Here is a 13,848-nt window from a genome sequence, read left to right on the forward strand (position 1 = left end):
TGACCATCAGGCCATCTGTCCCTCCCTTCATCTATTTATTTACAGTACTAGGAACTGAACCCAGGGCCTTTGTATTGAACTATGTTCCCAGCCCTTCCTTCCTTCCTTTCTTTCTTTCTTTCTTTCTTTCTTTCTTTCTTTCTTTCTTTCTTTCTTTTAATTTTGAGACAAAGTCTCACTGAGTTGCTAGATTTCCCAGGTTGGGCTCCAACTTGTGATTCTCCTGCCTCAACATCCCAGACTGCTGCTGTTACAGGCATACACAATCACACTTGGTTTTATTTTTTATTTTATTTTTTATTTTTTTCAAAATTTTGTAGTCCTGAAGTTTGAACCCATTACCTTTGCACTGAGCTAGATTCCCAGCACTTTTTTAAAATTTCGAGACAAGATCTTGCTAAATCATATAGACTGGCCATGGATTTACAATTTTCCAGCCTCACCCTCCTTAGTAGCTTGGACTACAGGTGTATGTCGCTGTTCCCAGGTACGTTTTCTTATTGTTGAGTTGTAAGTTATATATGCAAGATATATCAGATGCAAAGATTTTGGTTTACAAAGATTTCCTCCCACTCTGTGAGTTATCTTTTTACTTTCTCGACAGTCTTTCGAAGCACAAGTTTTTAACTTTGATGAAGCCTTTTCTGTTGTTGTTGTTGTTGGTAGCTTGTTAGTTCAGTGTCATATCTGAGAAGTCATTGCCTGATTCAAGATTGTAAAGATTTGCTTCTCTCTTCTCTCTCTCTCTCTCTCTCTCTCTCTCTCTCCCTCCTCTGTACTGGGGGTACTCAGGACCTTGCACTTGCCAGGCAGACACTTATGCTGCTGAGCTATATTCCCAGCCTTACTTTTCTCTTTTCTTGTACAACTCTTATAGTTTTAGCTCTTTGTTTAAAGTCCTTGATCACTTTGATGTGATTTTCATGTATGGCTTGAGGTAGGGATCTAACTTAATTCTTTTGTGTGGATATGCAGTTGTCCTAGCACTATTTTTTGAAAATACTATTTCCAAAAAAAAAAAAAAAAATACTATTTCCCTCCCACTGAGTTGTTTTGATATCCTTGTTGAGGTCAACTGGTGATAAATTTAAGGGGTCATCTCTGGATGAATTGTCTTCCATTTAGCCCCATATCTCTCTTTACATAGGTACCACATACTCTTGATTGATGTGTCTGTGCTATATTTTGAAAATGTGACGTGTGAGTTCTCTGTGTTTGTTCTGTTGTAAGATTGTTTTCTTTTCTTTTTTTTTTTTTTTTTTTTTTTTTGAACCAGGGATTGAACTCAGGCCCTTGCCCTTGCCAAGGAAGTGCTTATTCCACTGAGCCACATCCCTGGCTCCTGTAAGATTGTTTTGACTATTATGGATACCTTGTATTTCCATATGAATTTTAGAATTTGCATGTCAGTCTCTGCATAAAAGGTGATCAGCAGTGTTGAGAGGAATCTCTATCAAGTCAGCAGATCATTTTGTAGACTATTGCCATCTTAACATTGTTTTCCATTTCAAGAATATAGATCTTCTTTAATTAATGTCAGTGATGCTATGTGGTTTTCAGTGTACAAGTTTTGTACTTCTTTTGTTAAATTAATTAATTAATTAATTAATTTATGTGCTGGGGGTTGAACTCAGGACCTTATGCTTACCAGACAGGATTAAATTCATGTATACATGTGTTACTGTTTTTGCTGCTATTATAAATGGATATTTTTGGCTCTGGGAATTGAACCTAGAGCTTTTGCACTGAGCTATACCCCTAGACTTTTTTTTTTTTTCAGAACCAGGAATTGAACTCAGGCCCTTGTGCTTGCCAGGGAAGCACTTATTCTATTGAGCCACCTCCCTGGTCCCCTAGACTTTTTTTAAGTCTTACTGAGTTGTCCAGGGAGGACTCCAGCTTGTGATGATGCTCTTGCCTCAGCCTTCCAGATCCTTCCAGAGCCTTCCATGCCTCTGACATCATAAGCATGCACCACCATATCCAACTATAAATGGAATTTTAAAATTTTGTTTTCCAATTAATTCATTGTTAGTGTGTAGAAATACAACTGATGTTTTAGATACTGGGGGTCATATTTAGGGATGCTGTATTGCTGAGCTAAATCCAGCCCTTTTCTATCTTTGATTGCGAGGTTAGGTCTGCCTTTGTTGCTCAGGAGGGACTCAACTTGGAATCCTCTTGCTTCAGCCTCCCAGAGTACAAATACAATTGATATGCTTTGTTTGTTTTTGAAACAGGATCTTTCTATATAATTTAGGTGGGCCCTAACTCACTCTGTAGTCCAAGCTGGACTTGAACTCACGGCAATCCTCTTGCCTCAGGCTGCCGAGAGCTGGGGCTACAGATGTGTGCCACATGCAGGTCAAATACAAGTGATGTTTGAATGTTGATATAAGATTTTATTGCCTTTCAAATCTAGATCACATTTATTTGTTGACCGACTGAGAAATAGGGTCTTACTATGTTGCCTTGGCTAGCTGCAAACTCATGGTCATCCTGTCTCAGCCACTCTAGAAGATGACTTTTGTTTTTTTTCTTGCCCTGTTGTCCTGGCTACAGGCTCTAATATGCTGAGGCAAGCAGACACTCTGGTGTTCCCGTATGCTACATTTTTGAGATGTATCCTTACTGTTGTATTGGGCCATGATCAATTTATATTGCTGGGCGAGACTTAATTGTGTTAGTTTACAGTGATCTTCCGCTGCCCCTTTGGACATGTGGGTTACCTGAAGCATTTGGCTCTTATAGAGGTCAGGCTATGGATAGTCTTGTATGTTTTCTGATTCGTATGCTTTATTCATTGGAAACAGGGTCTCACTACACAAGCTCAGACTCATAGTGATCCTCCTGTCTCATCCTCCCCCGCACTAGGATTGCAGGCAAGCACCGCCATGCTGGGTTTTGGGGCTGGCATGGCACACTGTACCGGGGATTGAACCTGGGTCCTTGCACTTGATAGGCAGGCTCTTACACTGCTGAGCTATCTCCCCAGCCCATCCTCTCTGTTCTTCGATCACTTAATATTTGTCAACCTAGTGCTGCCATAGTACCTCTTTGTTGTATTTGTATTTCCCACATTATTATGAGGTTGAGCACCTTCCAGATGGTAATTAGACACCCAAGTTTTATCCAGGCATCTGCCAATGTTTCTTGAGCTCTTTGTACCCTTTTGTTACTGGGTGCTGGGGTGCCAGGGGGACTCTGTAGATGTTTTGTCTAGATTCTTCTTTGTGCTAAACAAAGAATTGGTCAAGACAAACACAAAAGGCAAAGAGATTTTACATTTATTAAAGGCAAAACATGAAACATGCTCTTCAAAGTGAGTAGGCCAATCGAAAGTAGGAAAAGAAGTACACTCTGCAGGGTGTGAGGGGACCACTGTGAAAGAGAGAGCACAGGGGCCAAGAGGTGAGGGCAGCACTTTTTGACGTTCCAGGTGCGCATCTCCTGGATTTCCAGCCAGCTGGCCATGCCCTAATCTCCCGCCTTACTGTAGCAACTGTGAATTTTGATGACATGAACAAACACTGCATTTCAACACCTGTTCCAGTCCCTGCTTTCAATTCTCTTGGGCAAACATGAAAAAGTCACTTTAAACTTAGATTTTGTGATCCTGGGACGGAACCTAGGGAATTGCGTATGCTTAGCATGTGCTTTGCCACTCAGCCACTCCCTCCCCACCTCCTTGGACATCAGAACCACTGTGCCAAGCCAAGGAAGAGCCAGTAGTGTTCAACTGGTATTTATTCAGAATGCGAACTAGTATTTTATGAACTGTTTTTTTTTTCCCCTGTAGAGTGTATTATTGAGAGGAATAGTTGTTATTAGCCTTGATGATGACTAGATTCCTTTTACAATCCAGAGCAATCCATCCGGCTATATTCTTAGAACAAACCCACGCAGAGTACTGTGCATCTCTAACTCTGCTTCTTTTCTCTCTGGTGTCCTGAGGGTGGAACCCGGGACCTTGCACATTCTAGGCAAGTGCTCTTCCACTGAACTACACCCAGGACCCCAAAGAACATTTGTTTTTTAAATGTAAATCCTCAGTGGAAATGGGAGTGGCGATATGGACAGGTTACCTGCCCGCAGTAGAGCTCTGCTTCTCCATCTGTGGCTCTCTAACTCCCTGCTTTGCTTTCCAGAAGGCTGCTGTAGTCAAGAAATAATGTCTTATTCTTTTTCCTTTTCTGGATTCCCATTACCTCTCCCCACCCCTGACCATGACCCTAATGAGTATGAGGGCAGAGCAATGTTTAGGTTCATTTCTTGTTTATTATTGAAGTGATTCTCACAATTGGTCAGTTACACGTGTATGGGGGGTGTGGTGGCAAAAACAGAGCTTTGAATATTTGAGGCAACTAAAAGGAAACTGTGTCTCTGTTGCTCTTTGTTACCCTTGCAGCAGACGGCGGGCGGGACAGGCCAGACCCTTGGCAGAAGGCGGGAAGAGAGCTGCAGGGGACAGTGCGGCTCTCTGACGGCTGATGCTGCAGCACGTGGACTGGGTTTGCGTGGCTATTCTGGCCTGGCAGGATCTGCAGTTTGCCCGCTGCAGATCTACTTGGCCTCTGGTTTAAGAACCAAACCCTTGGCACCACAAAGCTGTCCCACACCCTCGACCTTTCCCCACGTCTGCCCATGGGCACCACACTCACTGTGTTATGCCATTTTGAGGGCCATTCCTGGGAGCGGCAGGACGGAACCGGGAACACCCCAAGAGCAGGTGTAGATGCCAGGTGGCAGGACCAGCTCATGCCTGAGCATCTGTCCCCTGTCCCAAGAGACTTCAAGCCCATCTTTCTCTGAATGTTAAATGTTTGTAGAGGAAGAGAGTGTCACTGAAGTCGCCCTCATGTGTCTGTGCCACCCTTCCTGTCTTGGACCCTCTTGTCCCAGGTCGGCCTGGCTGAGGCTCCTACCTACAAATGCAGATTAATCAACATTCATAGGGACAGCTGCTACATAGGGACCAGAGGGCTTGGGTTGGGTTCCCAACTCCACCCATCTCTAGCTCTTCATCTTGGCTGTGTCACTTGGTCTCCCTGAGTCCTGACACCCACACATGAAGACAGTGGCCTCCCTGTGACCTCGCTGGGCCAGAAGGATCACCCGTGTGGATGGGAAGGGTAGAGCTGGGTGTCTGACACACAGGAGACGGTGGATAACCGTTCACTTCCTGTGAGACCCCGGGAGTCTGGGCAGTTTCAAAGGGTCCTCCCAGCAGGCTCCAAGCTGGTGTGGCCCAGCAGGGACTGGGAGGCCTCAGGGACCCCAGGGCCTGCGCTGTGGGGGTCATAAGTAGAGCCCAGAACACGCCACGCCTTCATTGTCTGCGCCCTGGTATGACTTCCTCCTCGGTACCTTTCCACGCAAGACAGGCAGGCAGCCCAGCACGGACTCCAGCCCTGTCCTGCTTCTGGCTCATCCTGGACGGCTCCTGACCTGTGCGTGCCGCGGGAGCCAAGGCAGCGGGGAGCAGAGGGGCTCTTTGCTCGTCTCTGTGCTCCAGGGGCATTTCCATGCATATCACGTCCTTCAGCTCTAGCCTGAATGGCATCAGCTTGGTACTGTCCCCTTAGTCAGAAGGGCTGGGCTGCCACCATGTGTACCTTTGGTGAAGTGATGGGACCTTGCTATCAGGTACAGGTGGCCCAGCAGGAGGAAAGACACTTGGGATCCCTGCCTCCCGGGCAGTGGCTGTACTGGGCAGGGTCAGCCAGTTATTGCAGGTTGTCCTCACTGTGCCTGCCCTATTCTGTCTTCCCAGGAGCCTGGCACACCGACAATGCTTGGTCAATGCTGCTAGATGATCCAGCTTATTTTAGGGCCTTATTCTCCTGACAGGGGCGGTAGCCACACCAAATAACATCAACTGCTGGATTCAGCTAAGGACCACGACAGCCCTGACACTGACAGAACATTTGTTAGAGGTCAGAGGTCAGAGGTCAGAGGCCAGAGGTTGCTCTTAAGGCTTTCAAACTTGGCCTGTGGCCAATGTTATTTGGACTCTGTACCCTGGGTGTCTGTCCCCACCGACGGTAAGGTCCCTGGGCTAGACAGAACCAAAAGGCAGAGGAAGGGAACATTCACTCTCCAGGCGCTGGTACATCTCCCTTCCGCTCCTGGTTTTCTAGCCTCTGGACTCCATGGGGGCACCAGTGCCCCGCTTCTCTAGTTGGATTCAGCCTGAACTATGCTGCCAGCCTCCCACTTTCCCTCACAGAACACCTTCGCCTCCATGGTTCTGAGAGGTGGTTCTTATAATAAGTCCCCTCCAGTCCTTTCTCTGAACGTCTTGTCAGCCCTGCCCTATTCATGAGGCCGAGCTCCTCACAGCATCCTCCCTGGGGCACTTGCCATCTGCACTTGTTTCTGGGACCCAACAAAGGAAGGGAGATCTCTTTCTGGAAAATGAGGCTGGCTGGAGGGACTGTGACCAGCAGAGGAAGTGCGGCCCCTGGCAGGGCTCACAGTGGATGCCAACCTTTCAGCAAGGGTAGAGTGGCCACTGTCCTCGGCTTTGGTACACAGGGGTCATGGTGCTGGCTCATCCCTGGGCTCCAGCCCCTTTTTCTGGACAGAAGACTGCGCCACACCCTATGTGCGAGTCATCAGCTTGAGGTCTCAGGACCTCTGTCACCTGCCTGCTTTACAAATCTCCATAGGTCCTGTGCATTTCTCAAACTCCCATTAGTCAGGCAGGGCTGGAAGCCTGAACCCCATTGGCTGCTTAGAATTGGGGGCTGGAATTCATTTTAATATTTGTTAACCTGAAACATACACGCTTATTTCTTACACGCATTGAACAGATGGCAGCAGACAGGAGGCCAAGCAGTGAGGACTTGCAGAGCTTGGGATGTCACTGGTCTCACCCGGCTGTGTCCCAGGTGCTCAGTTCCTGGTCACACTCAGACTTCTTGAGTCCGAAGGGACTCAGGCAGGCAGTGCGGTGTGGCAGAAAGGAGTCTGTGCCCAGCCTTGTCCCCCTTCTGGTCGCTGATCCAAGGTCCCCAGTCAGCACAGCCTATGCCTCCTTGAGAAAGATCTCATTTCTGGGTGATTCGTGGGCACAGCACGGAACTCAGGGACGTCACCAGTGCTGGGCCTCAGGCCCCTTCTGAAGTTCGTGGCTCGGAGAGGCTGCTGTCCATGGGGTCGCACCGAGGGCAGTGATGAGGGATGTGGGGTGGGGTTGATACTCCAACAGCACCCAAGCCCGGGTCCCAAGTGTGCACATGTGGAGGCACTGCTGGTCCAGCCTGGCTCTCCCTGCACTCGTGGGAGGTGGCAGTCACAGGAGGTGCAGCTTAATCCTCCAGGCAGGCAGGCAGTGGTGACCCATATTGCCGGTCCCTAAGGAGCATTCTCCTAGGGTCCCCACAAATAGCAGTATATATATATATATATATAATCTTATATTTATATTTATGTATATAGTACTTAATTAGATGTCCTATCAAGAGAAAGCTATTTCTCCCTGTGCAGCTCTGCTCTGTCTATCACAGCGTCCTTAGAGCCCAATGACCAGGCACCGACTGTGTCCCGTGCCTGTGGCCAGAGGAGCCTGCAGGATGTGGCAGCCCCAGGGGGGTCGCCATCAACGCAGGCTCGTCAACCCCGATGCCTCAGCTCCTTGCTCTTCCTTCCCTGGCCGTCCTTCCTGTGTGGTGACGTCAGCCCCTGCCTTCTCCAGCGTCCCAGGGAGAGCACAGGCCGCATTCTTGTCTCCAGAAATGTCACGTGTAGGGCACGCACTCTCTGGTCACCCATGGGGTCAGCATCCTGCCGGCTGCTCAGGAGATGGTGCTCTTGGTGTCCTGGGAAATGAAGAGGCGAAAGGGGGGACACAAGCGTCCTGGAGCAAAGTGTTCCCCCCGGGACGGCAGATCCGAGGGAGGCCCGGGCTCCGTGCCAGCCTGCCATGGCTTTCCTGAGGGGCACACGTCACGGGGTTCCCAAGGTGACACAGAGGCCCAAGGGGCCACCTTCTGCTCTTCCTTGGAGGGAAGGGAGCCCTCCCTCCTCCTCGCCGTCCCTGCAGACAGTGCTGAGCGTTACTTGTAGGGCCGCAGGAACCGGGACACTTTGGAGCGCAGCAGCTTGATGAAGGAGCGAGGGAACATCTCCTTGGACTCCTGGGCCGTGTACTTGAAGTAGTTCTGGGGGTGCGCCAGCACGTCGAACAGAGCCTTGATCAACTTCTTGTCCTGCAAGGTAGCGGGGGTGGGGGTCTTCGAATGCTGAGGCGCCCACCCCAGGCCTCGCCTCCAGGTGAGGACTGAGCCCTAGGCCTCTGCCCAGTGCTGCCAACAGCTAGCCCCAGCCTCCCATTAGGGCCCAGTGGCTCTGCTGTGCAAGGTCACCATAAGGTACCACCCTGTGACAGGCCCTCTTTCACAGGCAGGAAAGTATCACTGAGAACCCCAGATAAAGAACCTGCTCAGGCCACGTCACCAGGGCCAGGCTCCTGGTTTGGGGAGATAGATGTCCATGCGGGCCCCAGCCCCAGCCCCAGGCCCTCTTTCTCCCTTTCCTCTTCAGGAGTCGGGGTGGGGGCGCACAGAGTCACTCAGAGTCACCAGGGCCGGTCACTCAGAGTCGGTGGATTCCCCTTCAGTAAACTCACTTTCAAGATTTCCTGGTGATTCTCAGAGGCATACAGGCGCCCATCACGGACAATATCTTCGATTAGTTGCTGGTAGTCCTCTGGGCAGCCGGGCGAGGAGAAAGGCGGGGGCTTGAGACCCTCTCCTTGCAGCCTCGTCCTCCCTGGAGCTGGCTCTGTGTGACAGCCCTGGGTGCAGCTCTGCCTGGGACCTTGGCGCCCCAGTTTCCTCTACCCACCCACCCTTTCTCCTCCAGCTGCAGTTGTCCTGTGAACCTTCCAAACCCGGCAGGGATGGCCTCACTCTGTTTTGCTGGGTGGCAGGGACAGGTGACTCTGTCCTTCTGGCCTGGGCACACAGTGAGGGTGATGACAGGGTCCTGCCTTACCATCATAGGTGACATAGGGAACTTGGAAGCCTTTTCCACTGTTGCCCTCATTGGATTTGAACTGGATCCAGAGCTTCCGGGATCGGGAGGTGAAGGCGATGGGTCTTTCGTAGGTCTGGCAAGTCTCATAGGTGGTGATGGATGTGGGAGAGGCTGAGGGGAGCCACAGCATGGTGGAGGTGCCCCCAGACCTGCAGGGCCTCAACTTCTACCCACCTGATCCCCTAAACATGCAATTCTCTCTTAACATCTGCCTCGGGCCTCCTACTCCTTTGAAGCTAAGGGGACTGTGTAGGTCATCATGGGGTCCTAGGGTCAGGTTTGGGGGCCTCCTCCCCCTGTGAACCAAGGAGCAAGGGTCTCTGCTGCTCCCCAGGGAGCCCTCCTGGGTGCCTCTGGAAGTTGAGCTCAGTGCTGCCGCCCGGTGGGTGGACCATGCAGGTGGGAGGACACCCGGGGCAGCTCCCTTGCCCTTTCTGGTTCAGTAGGCTCACAGAGCATGGGGTGCTGGGTTTGGGAATAAAGTGCCCGCTCCCGGCAGCAGTGGTGCGGTCTCTGCAGGCTCCCTGTAGGGGCACCCAGCAGCTTCTGCTTTCTCACTGGTAGGACATGCTGACCCAGGAGGGCACTTCAGGGGTCTCACTGGGGTGTGTAAGAGGAAGAGGGGAGGGGCGCTGCGGGTGGCTAGGTCCTGTGTAGGGCACATCCCAGCTTCCTAGACCTCCCCACACTACTCCTGTAGCCTCACCAGGACCTCCTCCTGCCCCTCAGAGCCGTGCCAGGGTATGCCCATGTGGCTGCAACCAGTGCAGCCCCAGCCCCAGCCCCAACCCCAGCCCTGGCCCCAGCCCCAGCCCCAGCTCGGGCCGTGAGGCCAGCACGCACCACTCTTCCTCATGACTAGGACATCACCGCACTCATCCTCAATAGGCAGGAAGATCTCAGGGACCACGATGAGGATCCGGCGCTTGGGGGGTGGCGCAATGTGCCACACGCACTCGGTGTTGGCTGGGTAGTCGCCGGGGTAGTTGGGGGACTCGATGTAGCCCGTGTAATCACCAAGCTCACCACCGCAGTGCTGGTCTGTGGGTACCGCGGCCAGCTGAGTCCTCAGCCCGGCCTCCACCTGCCCTCCAGTGCCCAGCAGCCCTGGCCCGGGCCCTGCACACCTGTTGGCTCCTGAGGCCCCGGCTGCATGGCTCCTTCTCAGGGGGCTGCCTTGCCTGCCACGGACCCACCTCCCTTCTTGGGTGTCCCAAAGGTTGTCAGCCCTCATGCAGCTGCCCGCATGTCTGCTGCGCTCCCGAATCTCCCGGTGAAGCTCGCCTGCCCTCCCTCTTGGTACCCAGACCCCCTCGCTGAGCCCACCAGCTGAGGCATGGGCACCCTCTCCGCCAGGGGCAAGAGATCACAGGAGGGGAGAGTAGTGAGGAAAGAGATGACCGTTTTCCTTTCCTTACTAACCAAGACCATCTAGAGAGGTTGGATGTGGCACTTTTATGAGCTAAATGGTTCCCAGCTTTGAAGGTAGAAGGCAGTCAGTTTTGTAAAATGAACAGAATGTAAATGTGAAGCGTGTATTCGTTTCCTGTGCATTCTGAGTATCTTGTCCTGTTTTATTTCTGGGTGACGTGTCCTTCCGACCTCCAGGGTTCCAGAAGCTTCCTACTTTAACCCATCAGGGCGCTGAAAAGCCTGTATCTGCAGACTCCTCTGCTGCACTGTTCTGCTCCTGAGGGTTGTGCGCTCTTCTGGGGACAGCCCTGCTGGGGAGCCACTGCTGCTGCCAGGAACGGAGGCCCCTTCACAGGTTGTTAGGTGGCTCCGGACAGGACCCATCGCCCAGAAAATTGGTTAGCAAAGGGTGAAATACAGAAACTCTACAAAATGAATTTAAAGTAGTCCAGCATCAGGTCTGTTATGCTTAGCTACCTGGGCACAGGCCGCGTCTAGTGAGGGAGGGGAGCCAAGGCACCATGGCCCCAAGATGTGGCCCTGACAGTGGACCAGGTAGACACTGCCCCTCCAGGCACGGGCTCAGGATGGATGTAGGCTTCCTAAGGCACCCCACAGGGGAGGGGCCGTCTCCCCCATCCCGACCCGTCCCACCCACCTCCCCACCCTAGTGAGAGCGACACCTACTTTTGCAGTGGGTGACATTGGTGGAGCCGTCGAAGTCGGTGCTGGTGTTGCCTGGGCAGGTGATACAGTGGTTCTGGCTGAATTCGGGCTGGTAGGTGCCCACAGGGCAGCGGATGCAGCGATGCGTGCTCGTGTTGTAGTGGTGGCCGGGGGAACAGTGCACTGTAGGTGGGGGACACACGGCGGGGGTCTGGTGCACCAGAGCAGGGCAGGGCAGGGACCTCCCCCACCGGGAGAAGAGGTCAGGATGCTGAGGATACTGAGCGGCCACACTAGCTGGGACACAAGGACAGCGCAAGAGCTGTGTGCTGGACACGAGGAAGACCCAGGAGGGGCCCAAGCCAGGGGCAGACGGAGGAAGTGTGTGGCCCCCAGGAGCCCAAGGATGCTGTGGGTCACCTACATGGAAGTAATGTTTGGGAACAGTTGGGTGACTGTGAATGAAGGAGTTCAGGGCAAAGGAGGAGGAAAGGAAGGTGAAAGACAGAAGCCAGAGTGTGGTGCGGGAGGAGGGGGGGTGGCGCTGGGGGCTGGGCCATTCTGCACTGGCTCTGTGGACCCAGGGCCTTGGCTGTCAGTGCAGGCAGGCAGACAGACAGACAGACAGAGGGCCTGCGGAAGGAGAAGTGGGTCACCAGCTAGGGAGGAGGTGTGCTGGGCTCAGGCCCAGAGTCTGGCAGTCCTGAGGGTCCCCTGGAGCTCAAGGGTGGTTGGGGTGAGGAGATGGGAGGTGCACAGGGCGGGTGGAGGGGCCCCCTCACCTTTGGCCTCGCAGTCCTGGAAGGAGGCAGCACCCTCGTGCTTGGTGAGCAGCCCCCCACCACAGGGGAAACAGCGGGTGCGCCCAGGCTCGGGCTGGTAGGTGCCCAGGGGACAGGCCTGGCACGGCTTGAAGCCATCGACTGAGAAGGAGCCCGGAGAGCACTGGCCTGCAAGTCAGAGGTCACTGCTCAGGATGGGTGTCGGTGGCAGGGCCCTGGGACAGGCACCGGGTGGGGTGGGGTGGCCTGGCCAAGCCTGGTGTCCCTGTGGCACAAAGGGACTTGGGCTCAACATAAAGAATGTTCTAGAGCCCAGCAGGAAGGCAGCATGCAGGTGTCTCAGCATTAGGGGAGAAGTGGGTTTGGGGACCTCTCGGCCCAGACTCGGGGACTGTTCCTCCCCCGTGGTTACCCCAAGCTCTGACAGTCACCATTGCAGGGGGGGCTGCACTTGGAGAGGGCACTGGAAGGAGGACAGATGTCTCCGCTGTCCCCAGACACCCCTTCCCAGTGCCAAGGTCCCCTTCCCCTCCCCAGGGAGGGCCCCACAATGGCTCAGGAGGAAAGGCTTCTGGGAGACTCTGACCACCTTGCCGATGGGCTGGGTGGGATGCAAAGTGGTAAAGCCCTTCACAAACCAAACTGTGCTGGATAAATTGCAGAAGGGCTCTCTTTCAACCAGCTATGGGGCAAACTGTGTGTGTGTGTGTGTGTGTGTGTGTGTGTGTGTGTGTGTGTGGGTATTGAACCCAGTGAGCACTGGCCCACCCCTTTTTATTTTGTATTTTGTGACAGAGTCTCATTAAGTTGCCCAGGTTGACTTTGAACTTATGATCCTCCTGCCTCAGCCTCTTGAGCTGCTTGGATTCCAAGTATAGACCACAGTGCTTGGTCCAAATTGTAAAGTTCCTTATGTGGAGTCAAGTTCCCGACCCAGCAAGTTTCCACGCATGTGGCCTGACCCGCAGTGGGTTGGGATGTGACACCAACTGTGACTCACTCTGCGGCCTGCCACAGCCCCCTTGTCTGTGCTACAGCACGGGGCAGGCAAACACTGAGAAGTCTCTCGGGGGCTGAGGCATTTGGGGCGCTCTGAGGCCCAGGGCACCCTGGGAATAATAAGCAGTGCCCTGTCTGAGTAATGCCTACGTAGATGCCGAGTAGTCCTGAAATGCCCAAGTGCTGTAGAGCACGTGACACTCTGGCCGCCACGGCTCCACCTTTGCCTTGGAAGCCTCAATCAAGCAGCCCTGGCCCGCCTCCCCGCCAGCTGGGCTGACACTTACCTCCGCACTGAGATACGTTGCGGGCACCGGCCAGGCCAAGTCCATCACTGCTGGGGCATGGGGTACAACTGAGCTGGCCCTGTAGGTCCTGGTAGGTCCCCGACGAGCACGGCACACACTGGCCCTGCTCACCGCTGAAGTAGGTACCTGGTCCGCAGGCCGCTGCAGAAGCAGAGAGAAGGGGACGGCTGGGGTGCTGCCTCTTGGGTGCCCCCAGCAACTCCCCCAACAGATGTGGCACCCAAGGGCCCAGTCCCATCCTGGAAGAGCTAGGTGGCCCAGGTGGTGGCCGTTGCTCATGAGGACCCCAGGGTCCTGCAGACCCTCCCAGCCCTGCCTGTGGTCCCTCTGCTCCACAGCCTGCCCTCTAGCCAGATGTCCTGGCCTTCTACTATGATACCTGGGGCGGGTGGCAGGGGTGTGCTAAGAAAATGTGACCTGTATTCTGAACCGAAAAAGGACATAGTTGGAAAAACTGATGAAATGTAATGGAGTAGCTGGGCTTGGTGGCTCACAATTGTAATCCCAGCCTTCTGGGAGGCTAAGGCAGGAGGATCACAAGTTCAAGTCCAGCCCAAGCAGTTTAGTGGCCTGTCTAAAATTAAAGTATTGAGCCCCCAGACCCAGTCCTAGCCCAGGTCCGGTGAGTGTGTGGAGAG

General features: G+C 53.3%; 1 protein-coding gene across 2 annotated transcripts in view; it reads right to left on the reverse strand.

The window, feature by feature from the left end:
• Positions 1-6,733: 6,733 nt before the first annotated feature.
• The window catches only part of Scube1 (signal peptide, CUB domain and EGF like domain containing 1), a 120,683-nt gene continuing 113,568 nt past the window's right edge, over positions 6,734-13,848 (reverse strand). For both annotated transcript variants that reach the window (XM_004642387.2, XM_004642386.2), the window contains 7 exons: positions 13,190-13,351; positions 11,904-12,071; positions 11,143-11,304; positions 9,886-10,083; positions 9,001-9,153; positions 8,633-8,712; positions 6,734-8,213 (listed from right to left, as the gene is read on the reverse strand). In XM_004642387.2, coding sequence (XP_004642444.1) covers positions 8,061-8,213; positions 8,633-8,712; positions 9,001-9,153; positions 9,886-10,083; positions 11,143-11,304; positions 11,904-12,071; positions 13,190-13,351 — 1,076 coding nt within the window. In that variant the 3' untranslated portion in view covers positions 6,734-8,060. The remainder of the gene's footprint in view (positions 8,214-8,632; positions 8,713-9,000; positions 9,154-9,885; positions 10,084-11,142; positions 11,305-11,903; positions 12,072-13,189; positions 13,352-13,848) is intronic.

The sequence above is a fragment of the Octodon degus genome, unplaced genomic scaffold (genome assembly GCF_000260255.1).
Source record: "Octodon degus isolate 3935 unplaced genomic scaffold, OctDeg1.0 scaffold00153, whole genome shotgun sequence".
Classification (NCBI taxonomy): domain Eukaryota; kingdom Metazoa; phylum Chordata; class Mammalia; order Rodentia; family Octodontidae; genus Octodon; species Octodon degus.